A 16,192-nucleotide genomic window follows, 5' to 3' on the forward strand; every position below is an offset into this window, starting at 1 on the left:
CCCCTGTTGTAGCCACACTTTTTCCCCCAAGCAGGTTGGAAAGGGGATCCTGGAGCCCGCTCTGGGATCCCAGCAGCAGGGAGGGTGAAGCCCATCTCCAGGCACTGTGTGTAACCACCATAAACACCCATGCTCAGGCCCAGGCAGGCAGCAGGTATGCAGGCAGGCACGCCTGTTTGTGCTAAAGCTGCTCCGAGCTCGGACAGCCCTTCCCTATGGCAGCACGGTGCCTGCAGCAAGGAGGCTCTGCTCTGCAGAGCACTGCTGCATGGTTCTGCAGCCAGCAACAGCAGCAGGTGCCCAGCCCTGATACCGAGTCCCTTACAGCTGAACAGCACATGCCCAGGCAGCAGCAAGACACCCCTGAGGGCATCCCAGGCTCCTTCACAGAGATGGAGACCCAGAGTCCTGGAAGGAGCCAGAAATGAAGCCCTGTCAACCAGGAACCAAGTACAAGAAGCCAGCAGATGGCAACAGCACCTCGCTTTGTGCTCACAAGGTTGTTCAGAGTTGGGATTAGGGAAGCCGTTCTCCAACAGGTCCCTCTTGCTGCCTGGGAAACATGCAGCATCAGTCCAAACCACACGGGAAGCGATGAGACCGCAGATGTCCTGAGCTCCTCTGGCAGATGAGCAGCCAGGGTTCCTTGCAGGGGATGGAAACAAGCAGCACCCATGGCACCAGGTGAGCAAAGCCCATTTGAGGCTGCTGGAGCCCACACACTGCTCCAGGCAGATGTCAGGAACTCAGTCACTGAGTCACTCCCAACCCTCCCTGCTTCCAGGATTTTAAGGAAATCCAGCATGAGCAAAAGGCACCAAGACCTTGGATAAAGGATGAAGCCCACATGAGCCAAGGCCGTTCACACAGACAACTTTATTCGCAGGTACCCAGCAGAGCTTTCAGAGCCCCAACACTGCAAGCCAAGGGCAAGCCCAGCCCAGGGATGGTCAGTTGACTGTAGCCGTGCCTCTCGCAGAGATTCAGCAGCAGCCACGCAGCTGAGGAGAGGCAGCACCAGCACGTCACAATCTTCACGCTCTCCCAAGCACGTATGGTGCTGGCCCAGCAGCACACGTGGTAGCAGTAGAGCTGCAAGGGGATGCTCTGCTTTCCATATTAACTCCAGGTCTCACCCATGAGTGTAAGGATCTCTGAGTCCACGCAGCAGTGACAGGAGAGCAGCATCTTTCAAGGCCATCATCCTCCAGGGACAGAGCCATTTTGTTCATTAACACTTGAGCACAGTATTCCTAAGCCTGCCCAGTTGTCAAGCCGAGCTCCTCTGCAGAGTCCTCCCCCCACCTCTTCCCAACTTGAGCTGCAGATAGTTTCCCTAGAAGTATAAGGCAATTAAAAGTCCCCACTATTTACCTCAAACTTCCTTGCATGCCGCTGCACAGCACACCACAAGCTCACTGAACCACCTGCAGCCTCACTGTAAGGAGTTCCTGCCTCTCGAGGGAGCTGGCTGCCGCAGGAGCAGCTGGCAGAGCCCAGTCTGGAGCAGCAGGCGGAGATCTGAGGGCAAGCAGCCATGTTTCTCCCTGCCCAGGGAAGGAAGGCCACACATCCCTACAGGAAAGCCAGGTGGTGTACGCACTGCAAGCAGCCTAGCACATCTCAGCCTCCAGCACAACTGTTATGTTCTGGTCCACTCCCCTTCTGGTTTGAGCTGATTAAGAAACATGAACATTGTTGATGATGATAGGTTTATAAAAATTTTTTCTTTAATCACACAAAACTGAAGTTTGTGATGAAGACTAGGTTGACAGTTCCTCTTAAATACCAGTATGCATAAGACATTGCATTAGGCACTAGGCAGCAGCCAACATCAGTTAGAGTCTGGCAACAGAAGCCATTTTAATACCTCCCTTCATACTTTGTGGAATTACAGGCTTTTGTAATACATATTGTTTCCACTGACAAGTTATCCGAGGTTTCCCCCACCCCACCTCTGTACATCAGTAAACCACGTGTATTCACACCAGAGTAGGGTTAACAACATTAGTGGCATCACAACCATCAAAAAAAGGACAATTTTCTATACAAGATTTTTGCAAAAGTTGCAACAGGATTAGTGCATTACGACAGAACCAGAGATAGAAAAAAAAAGAGTTGGCATGCTAGAGTCCAACACAAATAAAGACAACAGGCAGCTAGTTGTATGTACTATATTGACAAGATACTGATTGGTTACATGAAGAAACATACAATACAAAATACAGAAGAAACCAGTTTTGCTTCCCTCTGCCCCACCCCAGAATACTCATAATTGATTTGGTCAATAAGTGGCTGAAAAGCCAGAGTTTGTCACTATAATGCTACAGTTTAGTGGTTGTTCTAGGCATATCGTACTGGTATTAGCCTTAGCTTTTACATACGGGTAATTTTAAACAAGGTTGTCTAGTCTCAATATCCCTTTGTTTCCAATAGTGAACTACAGTACTGTGGGACCTGGGTGCTGCTGGCCCTCACCCGTGGGAAGGGATGAGCTGGCTGGGCAGACACCAGGTCATGCATCCACCACCACCAGGAAGAGGGAAGAGCAGAAGTTCATATATTAAAAAAGTGACTTAAGACTTAGAATTGAATTAGTATTTGTACAGAAAGGTGCAGGTGGAAGAACTCCCTCCAGCCTATGATCAGAAAGGGATGGAGAAATCACAGCAGCCGCCGGCAGCAGCCGCTCTACGGTAAGTGCGATTGTTAGCGTGGATTCCAGTCACGTCATTCGAGGGCTCCATCAGGCAGGAACGGCTGCTCAATTGCTGCAACACTGGCTCCTGCTAGGCTGACTGCTCTCCTGAAGGTCAACCACCCGATTCCTACCTGGGCCACCAGGAGCATTCTGGGGTTCATTTTTTGGCAGTTTCTTGGCTAGAAAGAAACAAGACATTAGTAGGCTCCTCTACAGAGGCCAGCCTCCTCCCCACTGCAGACCACAGGCTGGGCTCAGCCTGCTCTCTCACCTCTTAAGGAGTCTGGGACTGGACACTGCTAGCAGCACAAGTACAGCAAACAAACCCACTTCTAGTTCTGGCTGTCACCAGTCCTGCTCCTTCCTTACTCACCACCCCAGATACAGGGAGAGAGGGAACAGGCTTTGCAAGGCAAAGGCTCCAAACACTCAGGGAGTGATTGTTCACAAAAGTATAGCAAACTGGTCATCTACAACAACAAGAGCCTCCAGACCCTGGCTGACATGGAAGCTCCCATGGTTTCCAGCAGGCTGCAGTGCTGGTGCTCAGAGCTACTCCAGCCATCCTTCTGCTCACAAGCTGTTACCTATTGCCATGAAGATTTCGTTCACATTCATCGCTGTCTTTGCCGACGTCTCCATGAACAGCAAGCTGTTGTCATCTGCGTATGTTTGTGCATCCTACAAACAATCACATCAGAGAGGTAAAGGCATCCTGCCAAGAGGAGGCCCAAGCAAGCTTCACACGCTTCACTTGCTGGCAAACTAAACACCGAAGAAACCCGGTCCCACCCCAGGCGAGACATTCCACCTGTCCCCTGACCCTGCCTGGCCAGGACAGCTGGGAGACATGCACCGCTGACCATGCTGCATGGCTGGTGTCCCAAGCCGAGCTCGGGTGCAGCAGCACAGACTGTTTGTGAGCTAAATGAGCATGTCCCGAGCAGCACAACACCTTGTACTTTGGTTAGCTGGGAGAGTAATACACACTGTAAATGCACCACAAGCAATCCTGTGCAGAGGTCTGAGATAAGAGCTTCTCCTTGAAAGTCTGCCTTAGACAAGGCAAGAGCTGTGAAGAGTAGAGAACAAGCTGGGAATGATTCCTCATGTGTCTTGTATCTAAAAGATGCTGTTTCATCTGCTGAAGGCAGCCCCAGATGAGTAAGGCACCAGAAGAGACTGAAGACAGAAGCTTGTGCTCTGTGGGCCTTATTCTTCACATTCATCATAACTGTGACAGACAAGAGCTACGAGTGCTGTGAAAGGAGCGCATGGGAAAGGCAGGCTACAATTCCCTTTGAGTGGCATCCTGGGGTCCTCAGCAGCATAAATCTTGACTTCCACTCTCCCTCAAAGCATTTTGCACACAGCCACCATCTCCCCCACTTAAGCAAAAAGCTGCTTTCCTAACTTGCTCAGGTAACAACTGATCTGGATTCCCACTCACCTGGAAGTCCACAGCTCTCTTGGTAGCAAGGTCTGCCTTGTTTCCTGCTAGTGCAATTACAATATTGGGGCTAGCCTGCCGCTGCAACTCTTTCACCCAGTTCTTGGCTCGTACAAATGTGTCCTGGAAGCAAACAGGAGGCAGCAGTCAGGAAGGGCCTCTTATTAATCCACAGTGAAGATATGATTAGAACAAGTCTTTCCTGTAAGAAGTGTTCTGCCTCTACAGCACTTTGTAGCAGGTTCCTTTATCAGCTTAGACAGCCTTGGTCAGAACTGAGGAAGAGGCAGTTAGCAGTTTTCAAGAAACTCAGTACCTGCAGGCAGGCATCTGCAGGGACTCTGAACCCAGACACTCTCCCAGGGAGCTGAGAAGCATCAGCTGCAAGCGCAGACACCTCCTCCCCAGTAAACACTGACAGCCCCACGCATTACTCACTGTGTTAGTGATGTCGTAGACAACAATGGCTGCCTGGGCACCTCGGTAATACATCGGTGCCAGGCTGTGATACCGCTCTTGTCCTGCTGTATCCCATATTTCAAACTTCACCGTTGTGTCATCCAGACAGACTGTCTGTGTTAGGAAGGCAGCTGAAAGAGAAGGTGCATGTTTGCCTTACATCCAGCCGGAGAGCCCCTGCAGCAAGAGCCAGGAGCCTGGAGCAGTTCTGCTTTTGCATGGGAGTGAGCAGAAGCCCCAGACGGAGGCCAGTGCGGTGCCACTTGTGGAAGTCGCAGCTCTGCCGTGTCAAGCTCCTTGCACACAGGAACTCAAGAGCCACCACGCAGCCAACAGGAAGGTGGCTCTCAGAGTCCGGGCAGCAGCCAGCCACTGGAACAGCAGCGCTGTCAGCCCCTTCCCCAGCCTCCTCTCACAGACCACACAGTACAGCTGCAGCATCACCGGGATTAGCTTTGGAGAGCACCACAGTGCCAAAGCACTGAAGTCAGCCCAGTTACACTGCACTCCCCAATTTAGTAACTGGTTATTTTCTTGTTCCAGCAAGTATAATACCATGGGTTACAAGTAGGATAAAGGCAACCAGCCTTCGATACAGATTGAAGCAGAAGAGCGGAGTGCCCCCATTAAGGGCGGGCATTAAGCCCTGCTTGCCCATAAGCTATACCTACAGCTACACTTACTCCCTGCATGGGTTACTATAGGGACAAATCAAGCCTCTTCTTAGTACACACCTCCTAATATTACTGCCCAGAGACCCAGGTGCCAACTGACCTTTGACTCATGACACCGTGCTAATGATTTCAAGGTAAAGATACTAGACCTGAAAGAGCTGTGGAAGTAGTTAACATATCAGGCTAGAAACAACCCCAAAATCCCAGGTCATGGTCTGAAAAGATAATTAAGGGCTATAAACCAAGCTGAAGGCCTCAGTTGTAATTAGAAGCAGGAATTCAAGCACTGGAAGTGAAGACGCCTTAGAGGCAGAGTGCATGGTTGCCATAGCATTATTGTCTGCTGCGCTGATCTTCACACCAACAAACAAGTTGTAAACCAAGAGTTAAAACATTAGCCGCTTGACTATTTATAGCAAAAACCCCAGACCAGATTGAAATAGCCATTAATACTTCTGATACCCCTGGACTGCATTAGTGAGGCCAGCATCTTCTAGCCTAGGCATTTGGAGTTGGCGCTCACCTCCAATCGTGCTCTCCTGGTACTCGTGGAACTGCCCCTTCACGAAGCGCAGAACGAGGCTGGACTTCCCCACTGCCGACTCTCCCAAGAGAACAAGTTTAAACTGGCAGATTTTGTTTCCAGCGGCTGGTCCATTCGGTCGAGCAGCTCCACCTCGACCTGCCATTGTGGCCTAAGTGCAGGAGTGCCAAGAGTTAAGGATGCTGCAGGTTCTGCACTGGGGATCCACCTGGAGGCAGGCTGCAACTGGAAGAGGAGGTCAGAGTTAGTGACACACTCATGGACCAGCCGTACCAGTTCTAGAGGGTGGGTTTGATCTGCAGCCACCATCAGCACAGGCAGGTAGTGATTCCTTCCCACAGTGGAAAGTTTTCAACTGCATGCACCACAGTACTATCGGGCAGTGTCTGTCAGTCAGCAGCTCCTTCAGCAGGATCTTAAGTCTTCTGAGCCTCCTTGGAGAAGGAATATTGGTAACACAAGCTTTCCTCCCCACCAGTGGGCCCTCCAGCACTTCCATTATGTGTAGATGTTACACACACCTTGCTAGGGTGAGGCAAGTAAAGAACAGCCAGCACACCAATTGGTGTTATTAGAGCTTTGTATATTAAAACAATTACTCAGTTCATGGAGGTAACTGAGGTTGACCTTTAGCTCCTTCCTCCTCTCCCGAGTTCACAAGGTAGCAACTTCAGACTATCAATGCAATACAGAGATGTTCAAGTGCCCCACATAAGCCATTACGGGAAGCAGTCCTGTATGTCAGTCCTTCAGATCACAAGGCATTCAGACAAAGGGAGTGTCTATATTCAGTCTGTTAGTTTAGCAGCACTCACACCAAGCCATTAAATACTGCATCTTAGAGCAGTCCTGAAGAAGGCCTTTGAATTGCTACGCAAGCAGCCTGCCACAGGGAGGGAAGTCATTTGGCAGCAGCCACTCTCTGGGCACAGGCTGTGTATTCAGAGACTAAAAGCAACTACTCCCCATCCCTGCTGCAAACAGGCAGTTACCACCAAACAAAAGTCTCAACAGCTTGATCCAAATGCAGAGGCAACACCTAATGCTTCCCACACCCTGTCCCAGCTGCCTCATTGCCCTTATCCCACATCATTCCAGGTCATCAGGCTATTGGCCACATTCTTCATGAGAAGACTGTTCAAATCCAGCTATGCTGAACAGCACAAACAGGTAGCGTCACCCATGATCAGAACTGCCATTCCATCTCCCCAGCACTCAATTCAACAGCATCGAATCTCTAGAGTTATGCAGAAGCACAAAACTGTGGCAAGAGCAGCAAGACAAGCTGTTTTACATCCATAGTTAACCACAAGTGAAGTCTCAGTGCCTTCCTAACCATTTCTCAACTGCATGCAGCAGAGAACAGGAGCACTTTCAAAGTGCACAGTTATACAGATTTAGGCATATTTCCTGTTCTCATCACAACTCCCACTTCCTGTCAATGATAAATGCTACAACTGATTGCATCTGCTCCGTATCGCCACATTCCCTTCAACTCTCATAACCCAAGCCTCTCTCTGACAGAGACAACTGCAAAAAAAAAATTCCCCAAAAGTCGGTTTCTCCTTGTTCTGAGTATACCCCCAAGGAAACTCCGGGTATGCTCTGACTACATCCAGCATTTACCCAGCAAATACCAGCTTCCTATGAATAAGAAGCTTAAAGCAAGTTGAAATGGGTCTGACCTCGAGCACTGTGTCCGGTGAGCGAGGCTCAGGCCTGCCTCAGTACAGAGGCTTACCAAAGAAGAGTTTCAAATACCTGCTTTCCGGAGCAAAGCCTGTCCAGTTGCGACTGCTGTGAGGCTACTTTAACTATGTCTCAAGTTGCAACGCAGTTCCATAGTTTGATAGGAAACCTACAGCCATTTCAGCCTGAGAGCTCATCTGGAGGGGTAGCCCATTCGTGTCATCAGCTGGAGAACCTCTTCAGCTTTCAAAACACAAAAGCACTTGAGCGTACTCTGACCTACAGAGACACTCAACCTCAAATTGTTTTGAGCAGGAGGCAAGTCAGAAACCCACTGTTAAGCCAGTACCGTTCACTGAAGCTAGCAGGTAGGAAAGAAGCCATGAGGAGTAACTTCTCAATGCAGTGAGATGTTTCAGAAGCCTGAGCTGTGAAGAAGCCATTGCTTTGAGTGGCCTGTCCAGTCTTGGATTAAGTCAGTGAAGAAATTGCAATTCAGAGCCGGGTCCTTGCAAAGGTTAGTAACACTGTCAGGACCCCCACCTCCTCTTCTGAGAAAGGACAAACTCTGTTTTGACGGAATGAGAAAGCCTGATAGGAAGCAAATTAGCAATTTGTTTTGATGGACAGTGAGGAAGCAGCGTTTTGCAGCTCTGGCCAGGAGCAGCTTGGTTACCACCAGGTTCAAGAGGCACATCAGCAGCTCTACATCTCTACCAGCCTAAAAATGTTTCCACCTTTTAGAGTTTCTCCTCTAATCAGAGTTTGCAAGGGAACAGCTTTTGCTTGTTTAACCTTGTATTCATTTACCAGCGCAGTCTATCAGCAATACGTAAGCTCTGTCGCTGTTTCAGACTAACGTTCTGCACATTAAATGCCACGTGAATCCTGCCTCTACTCAGTTATGACCTCCTGAAATATGATAGGGGTGATCCCCAGAGCAAAACGGGGAAATGAGCCTGCTGACATCCTCAAGTCTTCATGTGACCTATATTTCACAGATCTCGATTCATTTTGCCACCTGGTTGTGCTACATGAACTCAAACGGAATTAAGCAAGCATGTCTGTATGTCCAACTCATCATGGCAAGCTACTGATCAGAGCAAGTAGTCAAGCAGCTAGAGCCTGTGACCACTTTTAATTATGGAGAACCTGATCATCGTCTAAAGACGGTTTGAAGTTTGGCTGCAGGATTATATGATTTCATGTCCACCTGAGAAGCTGCCAGATCTTTAGGATGTTTGGATGGAATTTATGCAGTTCAGATGACCCTAACTGCAGCCATCTCACTAAGGGTCTCAGGCTAAGAACATACACGAGATCAGAATGACCAGCTTAGTATTTCTGCTGACGTTCACAGGAAGACCAAATAATTGAAGTGAGCGACTACCAAAGCTGTAGACAGACTTTAGCACTTTTTGCTAATGCCAACATCTTTGATGATTTCTACATTCCTGTCAGAAACAGAACTCCACTCCATGCAGAAGTAACAACCAGCTAAACTACGCAGCCTGGATCTGCGCTAGATCAGCCCACACTGATCAGTTTGAGAAACAGAATGCTTCATGCTGTATGAAGCCATTTCTGATGCTCAGGAAGGCTGTTCATCCCCTCTTCCAGCGGAGCAGATTGGGCATGCACGCCTCCCTGCTCCCGTGAGAGCACTGACACTCGAGCCGTGGGTCAGTCAGACCAAACTAACTACAGCAATACTGTGCAGACAAGTGAAAGCAGCTGAAGTTGCAGCTTGCCATACTAAATCAAGAAGTCAAGACCATGAGAAAGAAGGATATGATAGGGTACTCTTGTAACCGAGATTAACAAGTATTAATTTTCCTACTAGCTTCTTGTAACTAGTGAAACTCAGCAGCTTGTGATGTCACAAGATCCATAAAAAGGGACATGCTGGTTTGTTTGCTTGCCCTACCTGCCTCCTGCTTACTGAAGCACATGCAGGCGCTCTGCATCACACAGGCAAAAGTACCAATTTTTTTTATTGTAAACACTTGGAACAGTCTCTTGTTTGCTTTGAGATCAAAGACAAGTTTCAATGCCTGATGCTGTCCAACAACCAAGAACTCTAGGTCTATCACTTCTGCAGTGTATGCTCCTCACCACCTCGCCTGTTTGCCAGGATTTGTTGTAGGGACTTGTACACTGCCATGAATATTGAATTCAAGAATCTGAATGCCCTACATGAGAAAGCACATGCCAGCACTGCTGCATTCCCAACCTATCAAGAGCAAGGCAGTTCTCCAGAGCTGGTAAGATGCTCAAGAAGAGCACAAGAGCTCATTTAAATGAGCCAGCCCAGTACAAGAACCCCAATCTCCACAGGGCAATTACTATCACATCCCCATGTTATCCCCTGCATGAGACAATTGCTTCACAAGACTCCCTACTGCAGGGAAGCTCCTAGTTTAAGGTGTCAGACATTCAGAAACTGGTATTTTTTTGCCCTGTGTTCACCCAGTAGCTAGGACTACTCTGAAAGCTGGCAATATTTAGAAATCCAATCCTGAAGAATCTAGTTACCCAAGGGGACTGCTTCTGCTCTCAGCTATGCAAGAAACCATTTCACGGGGATTTGTTGGCTTAGAATCAAAATACTCAAGACAAAAGCCCTAGTGAAGTATTTATCTTGTTAAATAGCTGACAGCATTACATGAATTTCTTGGCAAAGCAACCCCTGAAGTTACTGAGTGGTTTTGCTTCACCTAACACTGAATGGGCAGCTAGCCACCGCTAGCAGGAAGCCCGCGCTACCTTGCTCCCTCCCAGCACGGGCAAGTCGGCTTTAGGACCCAGATTCACAAGCAACTTCCACACGCAGGACCAGCAGCAAGCGTGGGACCCACCAGAACAACACAGACTCCACTAACCCAGATTAGTGCAGCATGGAGTGTCAGCCTGATTTTCCAACACATTAATATGATTTATAAGGACCAATTTCAAAAGCCTTATGCAGTAGCGTCTACTGCAGGGGAAGAGTAACAGATCCAGCTCTTACCGATGAGATGAACCAGGAAACAGACTTGCAAGTACAGACCTCAGTCCCTCAGCCCCATAGAGTCTGATCAGTTTTAATACTTCACCTTTCTCCAGACAACATGCACTTCCCTCCACAAACAAGTAACACTTAGTCTCTTGATCAGTAAGGCTATAATCTGGAGCTTCAGTAACAGCTCTAAATTGGGGAACTAGTCATTGCAGTTGTCAGGAGCTGCGCTACAGCCTTAAAATGTAGATTCACAGACCTAAATCAGCCCAGACAGCAGTTTCAGAAGTACTCCTATGGTTACCTAGGGTTTTTACCATTAACTATCATAAGTTAAAGTCACAACCTCTCTGTAGAGTCTCGTGCCCAAGCCTCCTAAAGACTTGGGCATTCACAATTTAATTTAGAGGTAAATAGGATTTACATCAGCAAAAAGTTGAATTACTTTTTGTTGGTAGCTGCAGTCCTGAACAAGCATACTAGAATCTGTAATACCAGCTCCTTTTCATGCTTTTAATGCATCTGTTTCCTGACATCTGCAGAGCCATGGCCTCCAAAGCAGCCCCAGCAGCCAGCTGTTTTTCAAAGCAGCTTTTCAAAAACAATTCTATCAGAGATTTCAAGGCCACTACCCTGCAGTTACCACTCACTCCAGCGCAGATGCTATGTGCAGCTGAGCTAGCAGGACAGTACAACTATGCTCAGCTCAGCTATGCCCAGCTGAGCAACCCAGGGCAAAGCCAGCAGAAGGGGCCTTTCCATAGCTTCACGATGCAAGCTGAAGCCTGGCCTTCTGAAGGACAGTTGCCAAGCACGGTGAAATGGAGCCATCTTCCTTCGGTCATGTCTAAAGCCTTTAAGGCAAGACAAACCCAAGAGAAGAAATTGTGATGAAGGCCAAGTTTCTGCTACTTCCCAAGGCGTCACGCATGAGGCCCTACTGACAGGCTGCTGCTCAGTGCAGAGCACAAGTGGTCAAACTGAAGATCCAATCTGAACAGCACTGTACTTGGACAAGATCGTCTGAAGCTCAGACCAACTCAGAACACATTGTTATATACAGAAAGCTACTGCTCAGTTTGAGACCAAATCTCATTTGCTAGATGTCATCTGCTTGAACTAGGCAAGTCAGCTCTAAAACTGTTAAGAAACTATGAAGCCAGGAACACCCGTGCATCCTACAAAGCTGATCTGACTCTGGAAGATGAGGCAAAGATCACAGCCTGCACGACTGAGTTAAGAAGTGCAGTGCTTCGAGGTCAAAGGGAGTTACAAAGCTCCCTCAAGCCACCTTCTAGCCAGTTTAACCCCATACACATCCCCTCAGAAGGGTTTCCTAAGTTTAGGTGGTTATCCTTTACCAGGAATTCTTGAAAACACCTCATGAGGTAAAAAGTCATTACACTTACTGACGCTACCTTGGAGCTACATTTTTTTACACTCAGAGTTGAATAGGTATCAGCAACAAGAGTTATTACCATGTTGGTCACGCTGGCAGCACAAGGAAGTTCCATGCCTAATCCAATGGGGGTTGTAATTCTGCAGAATAGCATGACTAACTGCTTTTAAAACTGCAGTTAGTGTCCTATTAGATCACCATAGCTGAATAGAGAAACATGTGGTGAGGGCAGGCTGAGGTATAGTGCTTCTGCCTGGTCCTCGTGTATCAGGAAAGCAACAGGGATAACACTAGAACTCATATTCTAATCAGGCCACCGAACCCCCATTGACACAATAGCACGTGAACTCACACCAGATCCGAGTGATGGAAGACCCATGAATGCAAGCTTTCAGCACTGCTTCAGTCAAGCTCTAATTAGCTAAGCTATGGAGACAATACACTTGCAAAGATTGCTTTAAAAAGAGCTGAGTGAGCAGTGGCAGCTTTCTACCAAGTGTTATCAAGGCATGAATAGCATCAAAAGACTTCTGTGGAAGAGTTCTGCATCACCTTCATTTTACATAAGCTTCTCACTAGTTGTAGGGAGCAGAACCTCCATATTCCCTGCCCCCACATTACCTCCCTCTTGGAGGTCTTACCTACTTTTAGTTATCCTTGATACTGCAAGCACTTAGTCCAATTTCACAGAAGATGAGGCACAGCTAGGCTAAAGGAGTAACTCATGAGTGCAGTCTGGACCAACTACGAATTGAACAAAAGCATCAAGTTTTAAATTCTGCAGGCAAGGTTCTTTTAACTCCTGTTCTTGATATTGTCCACTGCTCAGCATGCCCTCAAAAGACACAGCTTAATTTTTTCCAGAAGTCCAGCAACATGTGCCTTTAGATAGCACCTACTATTCTGTGAACAAGAAGGCAAGATCATTAACAATGCAAAGCAGAAAATTGCCATCTTCACTGCAAAAAAGAGTCAGTGACCTTCATAATATCTTTTCCAGACTGCACAAAGATCTCTTGCCTCTAGCAGCTCCTTATTTGGAGCTCTACCAAATAAAAGCAAACACAAAACCCAGCATTTTCTTATCTGTTTACGTAGAACTACTCCAGCAGTTCATTCCTGTGTTCCAGGGGAGGAAAGCCTTCTTTTTAGGCTTTAGATGAAGCTTTGCTCTTCCCCGATACTGTCACTTCCAGGAAGGTTCATTGTTTCTGGCTAGCATTTGGAGTGTTTTCAGTGTTACTCTGACGAATTAACAGAACTTGCATAAGAGGACTTCAAACTTCATACCCCAAGGGAAGAAAACAGCTGACTCCACCGTTTCTACATTCTACCCTCTTCTAAGTATGCTGACCAAAATACTTTGGGCTACACCCACTTCATTAGAAGCATTTCCATTTCATTTCCTGAGTCTGAAAGTATTTGGCATTCTTTCCCCTTCCCTTTTCAGGGAGATGCCATGACCACCTATCCACTAAACATGCAGCAGTTTAAGTTAGGATCAAGAGTGATGACTAGCAGAGCCTAGAGCAATTCTAGAGCCGATCCCTCTTTAGATAGAGAAGAGCTTTGCTGTGATGGAGATAATTCCACTTCTCATCACAACAGTTAAGTTTGGCCAAGCACACGAAGTATGAATACGTTACAAAACCAGACAGTTTTGTTTCAGACGCTGCCCAATCCATTATTGGTTTCACCAGTAAAGCAAAGGGACCTAAACCCAACTCTGTTCATAGTAAAACTGGACAAATGTTTTATTTTACTATATTCATATCCACACATCAAGCTAGCCTTCCCCTTACTGCTCTCTGGTAACTCAAATCCTTCTTCAGGAGTCCCATTTCATCTTGCCTGTGTTGCTCCCTCACCTGAAGGGCTATCAGCACCTACTTAAACAGCCTCGAGGGACCTATGCTGCCTGGCACTATCTTAAAACAAATGTAGTCTAAATTAGCCTATAGTATCTCAGAGAGAAAGATTGCCTCTAGAGGTAGATTTTTGCTATGAAAGTAGTTGACTGCTCAGGCATACTGTTGAGACTCAAGAAGTCTGAGGTTCAGTAACTGAGTCTCAGTGCTGAAATCTAAGCATTGCTTTTCTTAACCTTACAGGTCATATAGACTTGTGCTTTACCTGCTCTCCTCACTCCAAGAATGCATCAAGACCAACATCGTCTTGTAGCTGCCTACACACACTATTCCAAATTCTTCAGTCACAGTTCTTTTCAGTCACAGTTCTTTCACCTTATTATCCAGTTATGCTGAAGAAAAGGTAAAAGACTCTTCGAATCAAGGCAGTAGTAAGTATTTATGGGGTATTCCAAGAAAGTTCACTCAGACAGCATGGCACATCAGGCCCATATGAATCAGAAGTATCTTTCTTTTTTTGGTCTCAACTAAGCTTCGGAGTCCTGCCTTCAGAGTAGGCTCAGGCATCCTAACTTAGTGCAAAGCAGAATTGATGTCATGCTATAAGCAGGGCAGCTCAAATATGTGTTGACCCACCACACAAAAAGCTAAGAATAGTAGACGCAAGTTGTTCCACATAAGACTTAAAATAGTACCTCGGCGTAGTCTCTTCCCTCCGATTTCCTTACATGCTTGGAAACAGTCAAGGTCAGAACTCCGACAGCCACGTACAAAAGCAACAAGCTAAAGGTCAGCCGAGATCGGGTCAACACTGTATTTGGTCTCGCTGGCGGACCAGTTTACAGTGAGAGTCACAGTTAGTTAGCAGAGAGCAGCTACGACTGTCACAGCTCCTCACGGCTCCCACCCAGCCCCAGGAGCTTCAGCAGCACCTTGAGCATTACCAGGAATAAGGTTCAAGCAGCCTTCACAGGATTTAGCACTATAAACCTGTTGCTCACACTTACATCTGCACTATTAGCGTTTGCAGGATCACATACCGACTACGCTCTCAGCTTACATGCAGCGGCCTCTCCCTACCAAAGATCCAAGGATGGCCGTCCATCTCAGCACATCTGGGTCTCCTTCCAGACAAGCTTCAGACCTTCCTTGCAGTTCAGTTCCTCGAGAGCCTGCAGCACCACATATTTTGCTTCACAAATGCCCCTTGGAGGGGGCGCAGGGGCTGTGTTTGTCACCAGCAGCAATATAGAATAGTGTCCATTCCACTAGCACCTATTTTCAGCAGATAAAGTCACATCCTTCATTTAGGCAGTTCTCTACTCAGGAACCTGGCCAGGCTTTCAGACTTCTAGAGTTTCTGTTCCCACCGCAGCAGCTGACTAGCTACAACAAAATACTACACCACTTCTATCCTTACGGGTGCCACACCTTCCCCAGATTCCATTTAACTTTCATACAGTCATCGCTACGAGACAGGGCTACAAGAGACAAAGGAGCTGGGAAACAGCCGTCAGGCAGACCCAGACACCGACGGCAGGCGCTCGTTCTGGCTGCCGAGCCTCTCCTACTCGTGAAGGGAGCAGCCCGCAGCAGTGCCACGCCGGAGACTCCACAACGCAGACACGACATTCTCCTCCAGTTTGAGGCCGTCACCTTCGACGTGTTGGTCCCTCCGACCAGCACAGCCCCCTTCCCTGGCTACGGCTCACTACGGGATCGGTGCCACGCTCCGCAAGGCCGGAGCACCGCGGCAGCGCCGTTCTCCCGCCTCGCCAGGACACCCAGCGGGACCGGCTCGCCCAGGACCCGGCGAGGGGAGGTGTATTTCGGACAGCCTGGAAGGCCGGAGGCCCCCCGCTCGCTCCAGAGCCCGGCTCGCCCATCCCGACGACACAGCCGGGACGCGGCGGTCTCGCCCCGCCCGGCAGAGCGGCGCCCCCAAGCCCCCGCCCTGCTCCCACCGCGGGACCCCCGGAGCGGCGCCGCCCGGCTGCCTCCCCGGCCGGGCGGGCTCCCGAGGAGCCGGGGCTGCGGCGCACGGGCCCGGTGGAGCCGGGCCCCCAGGCCAGGCACCGCCCGGGGCAGGGCTCGGCACCGAGCCGGGCCCCGCCTGCCCGGAGCCCCCGCGAGCCGCGCCGCGCCGCAGCCGGCCCCGCCGCGGCGGAGCGGGACGAGCGGCCCCGCCGCCCCCGGCCCCACTCACCGCCCGGAGCGCCGCTCCCCCCGCCGCAGGTGAGTCTCGCAGGCCCCGGCCCTCACTTCCGCCTTTACCCGTTCCGCTTCCGGATCCGCCCACCCCTTCCGCTCCCAGCCCGCCGGCCACAGGCAGCGGCACCTGCCAATCAGCGGCGCCCCGCCCCGCAGCGGCTCCGCCCCCTCGCGGACGCAGCGCCTTACGTAGGCTGGG

At 49.1% G+C, this 16,192-nt stretch overlaps 1 protein-coding gene across 1 annotated transcript; it reads right to left on the minus strand.

The window, feature by feature from the left end:
* Positions 1 to 1,838: 1,838 nt before the first annotated feature.
* On the minus strand, positions 1,839 to 16,079 carry RAB5C (RAB5C, member RAS oncogene family). Its single transcript, XM_075171676.1, has 6 exons — positions 15,989 to 16,079; positions 5,808 to 6,053; positions 4,590 to 4,741; positions 4,152 to 4,274; positions 3,289 to 3,382; positions 1,839 to 2,880 (listed from the first exon to the last, which is right to left on the minus strand). The coding sequence occupies exons 2-6, from the start codon at positions 5,971 to 5,973 to the stop codon at positions 2,765 to 2,767; spliced, it is 651 nt and encodes a 216-aa protein (XP_075027777.1). The 5' UTR covers positions 5,974 to 6,053; positions 15,989 to 16,079; the 3' UTR covers positions 1,839 to 2,764.
* Between the last annotated feature and the right edge of the window lie 113 nt (positions 16,080 to 16,192).

This window comes from Calonectris borealis, chromosome 22, assembly GCF_964195595.1.
Source record: "Calonectris borealis chromosome 22, bCalBor7.hap1.2, whole genome shotgun sequence".
In the NCBI taxonomy this organism is placed as follows: domain Eukaryota; kingdom Metazoa; phylum Chordata; class Aves; order Procellariiformes; family Procellariidae; genus Calonectris; species Calonectris borealis.

Excerpts from the sequence above, each read along its gene's own strand:
- RAB5C (XM_075171676.1), bottom strand. The coding sequence starts at position 5,973 with ATGGCAGGTCGAGGTGGAGCTGCTCGACCGAATGGACCAGCCGCTGGA. Across the intron at positions 4,742-5,807 it reads CCAGGAGAGCACGATTGGAG|CTGCCTTCCTAACACAGACA; the intron begins GTGAGCGCCAAC and ends CTTCTCTTTCAG. Across the intron at positions 3,383-4,151 it reads AGAGAGCTGTGGACTTCCAG|GATGCACAAACATACGCAGA; the intron begins GTGAGTGGGAAT and ends GATTGTTTGTAG.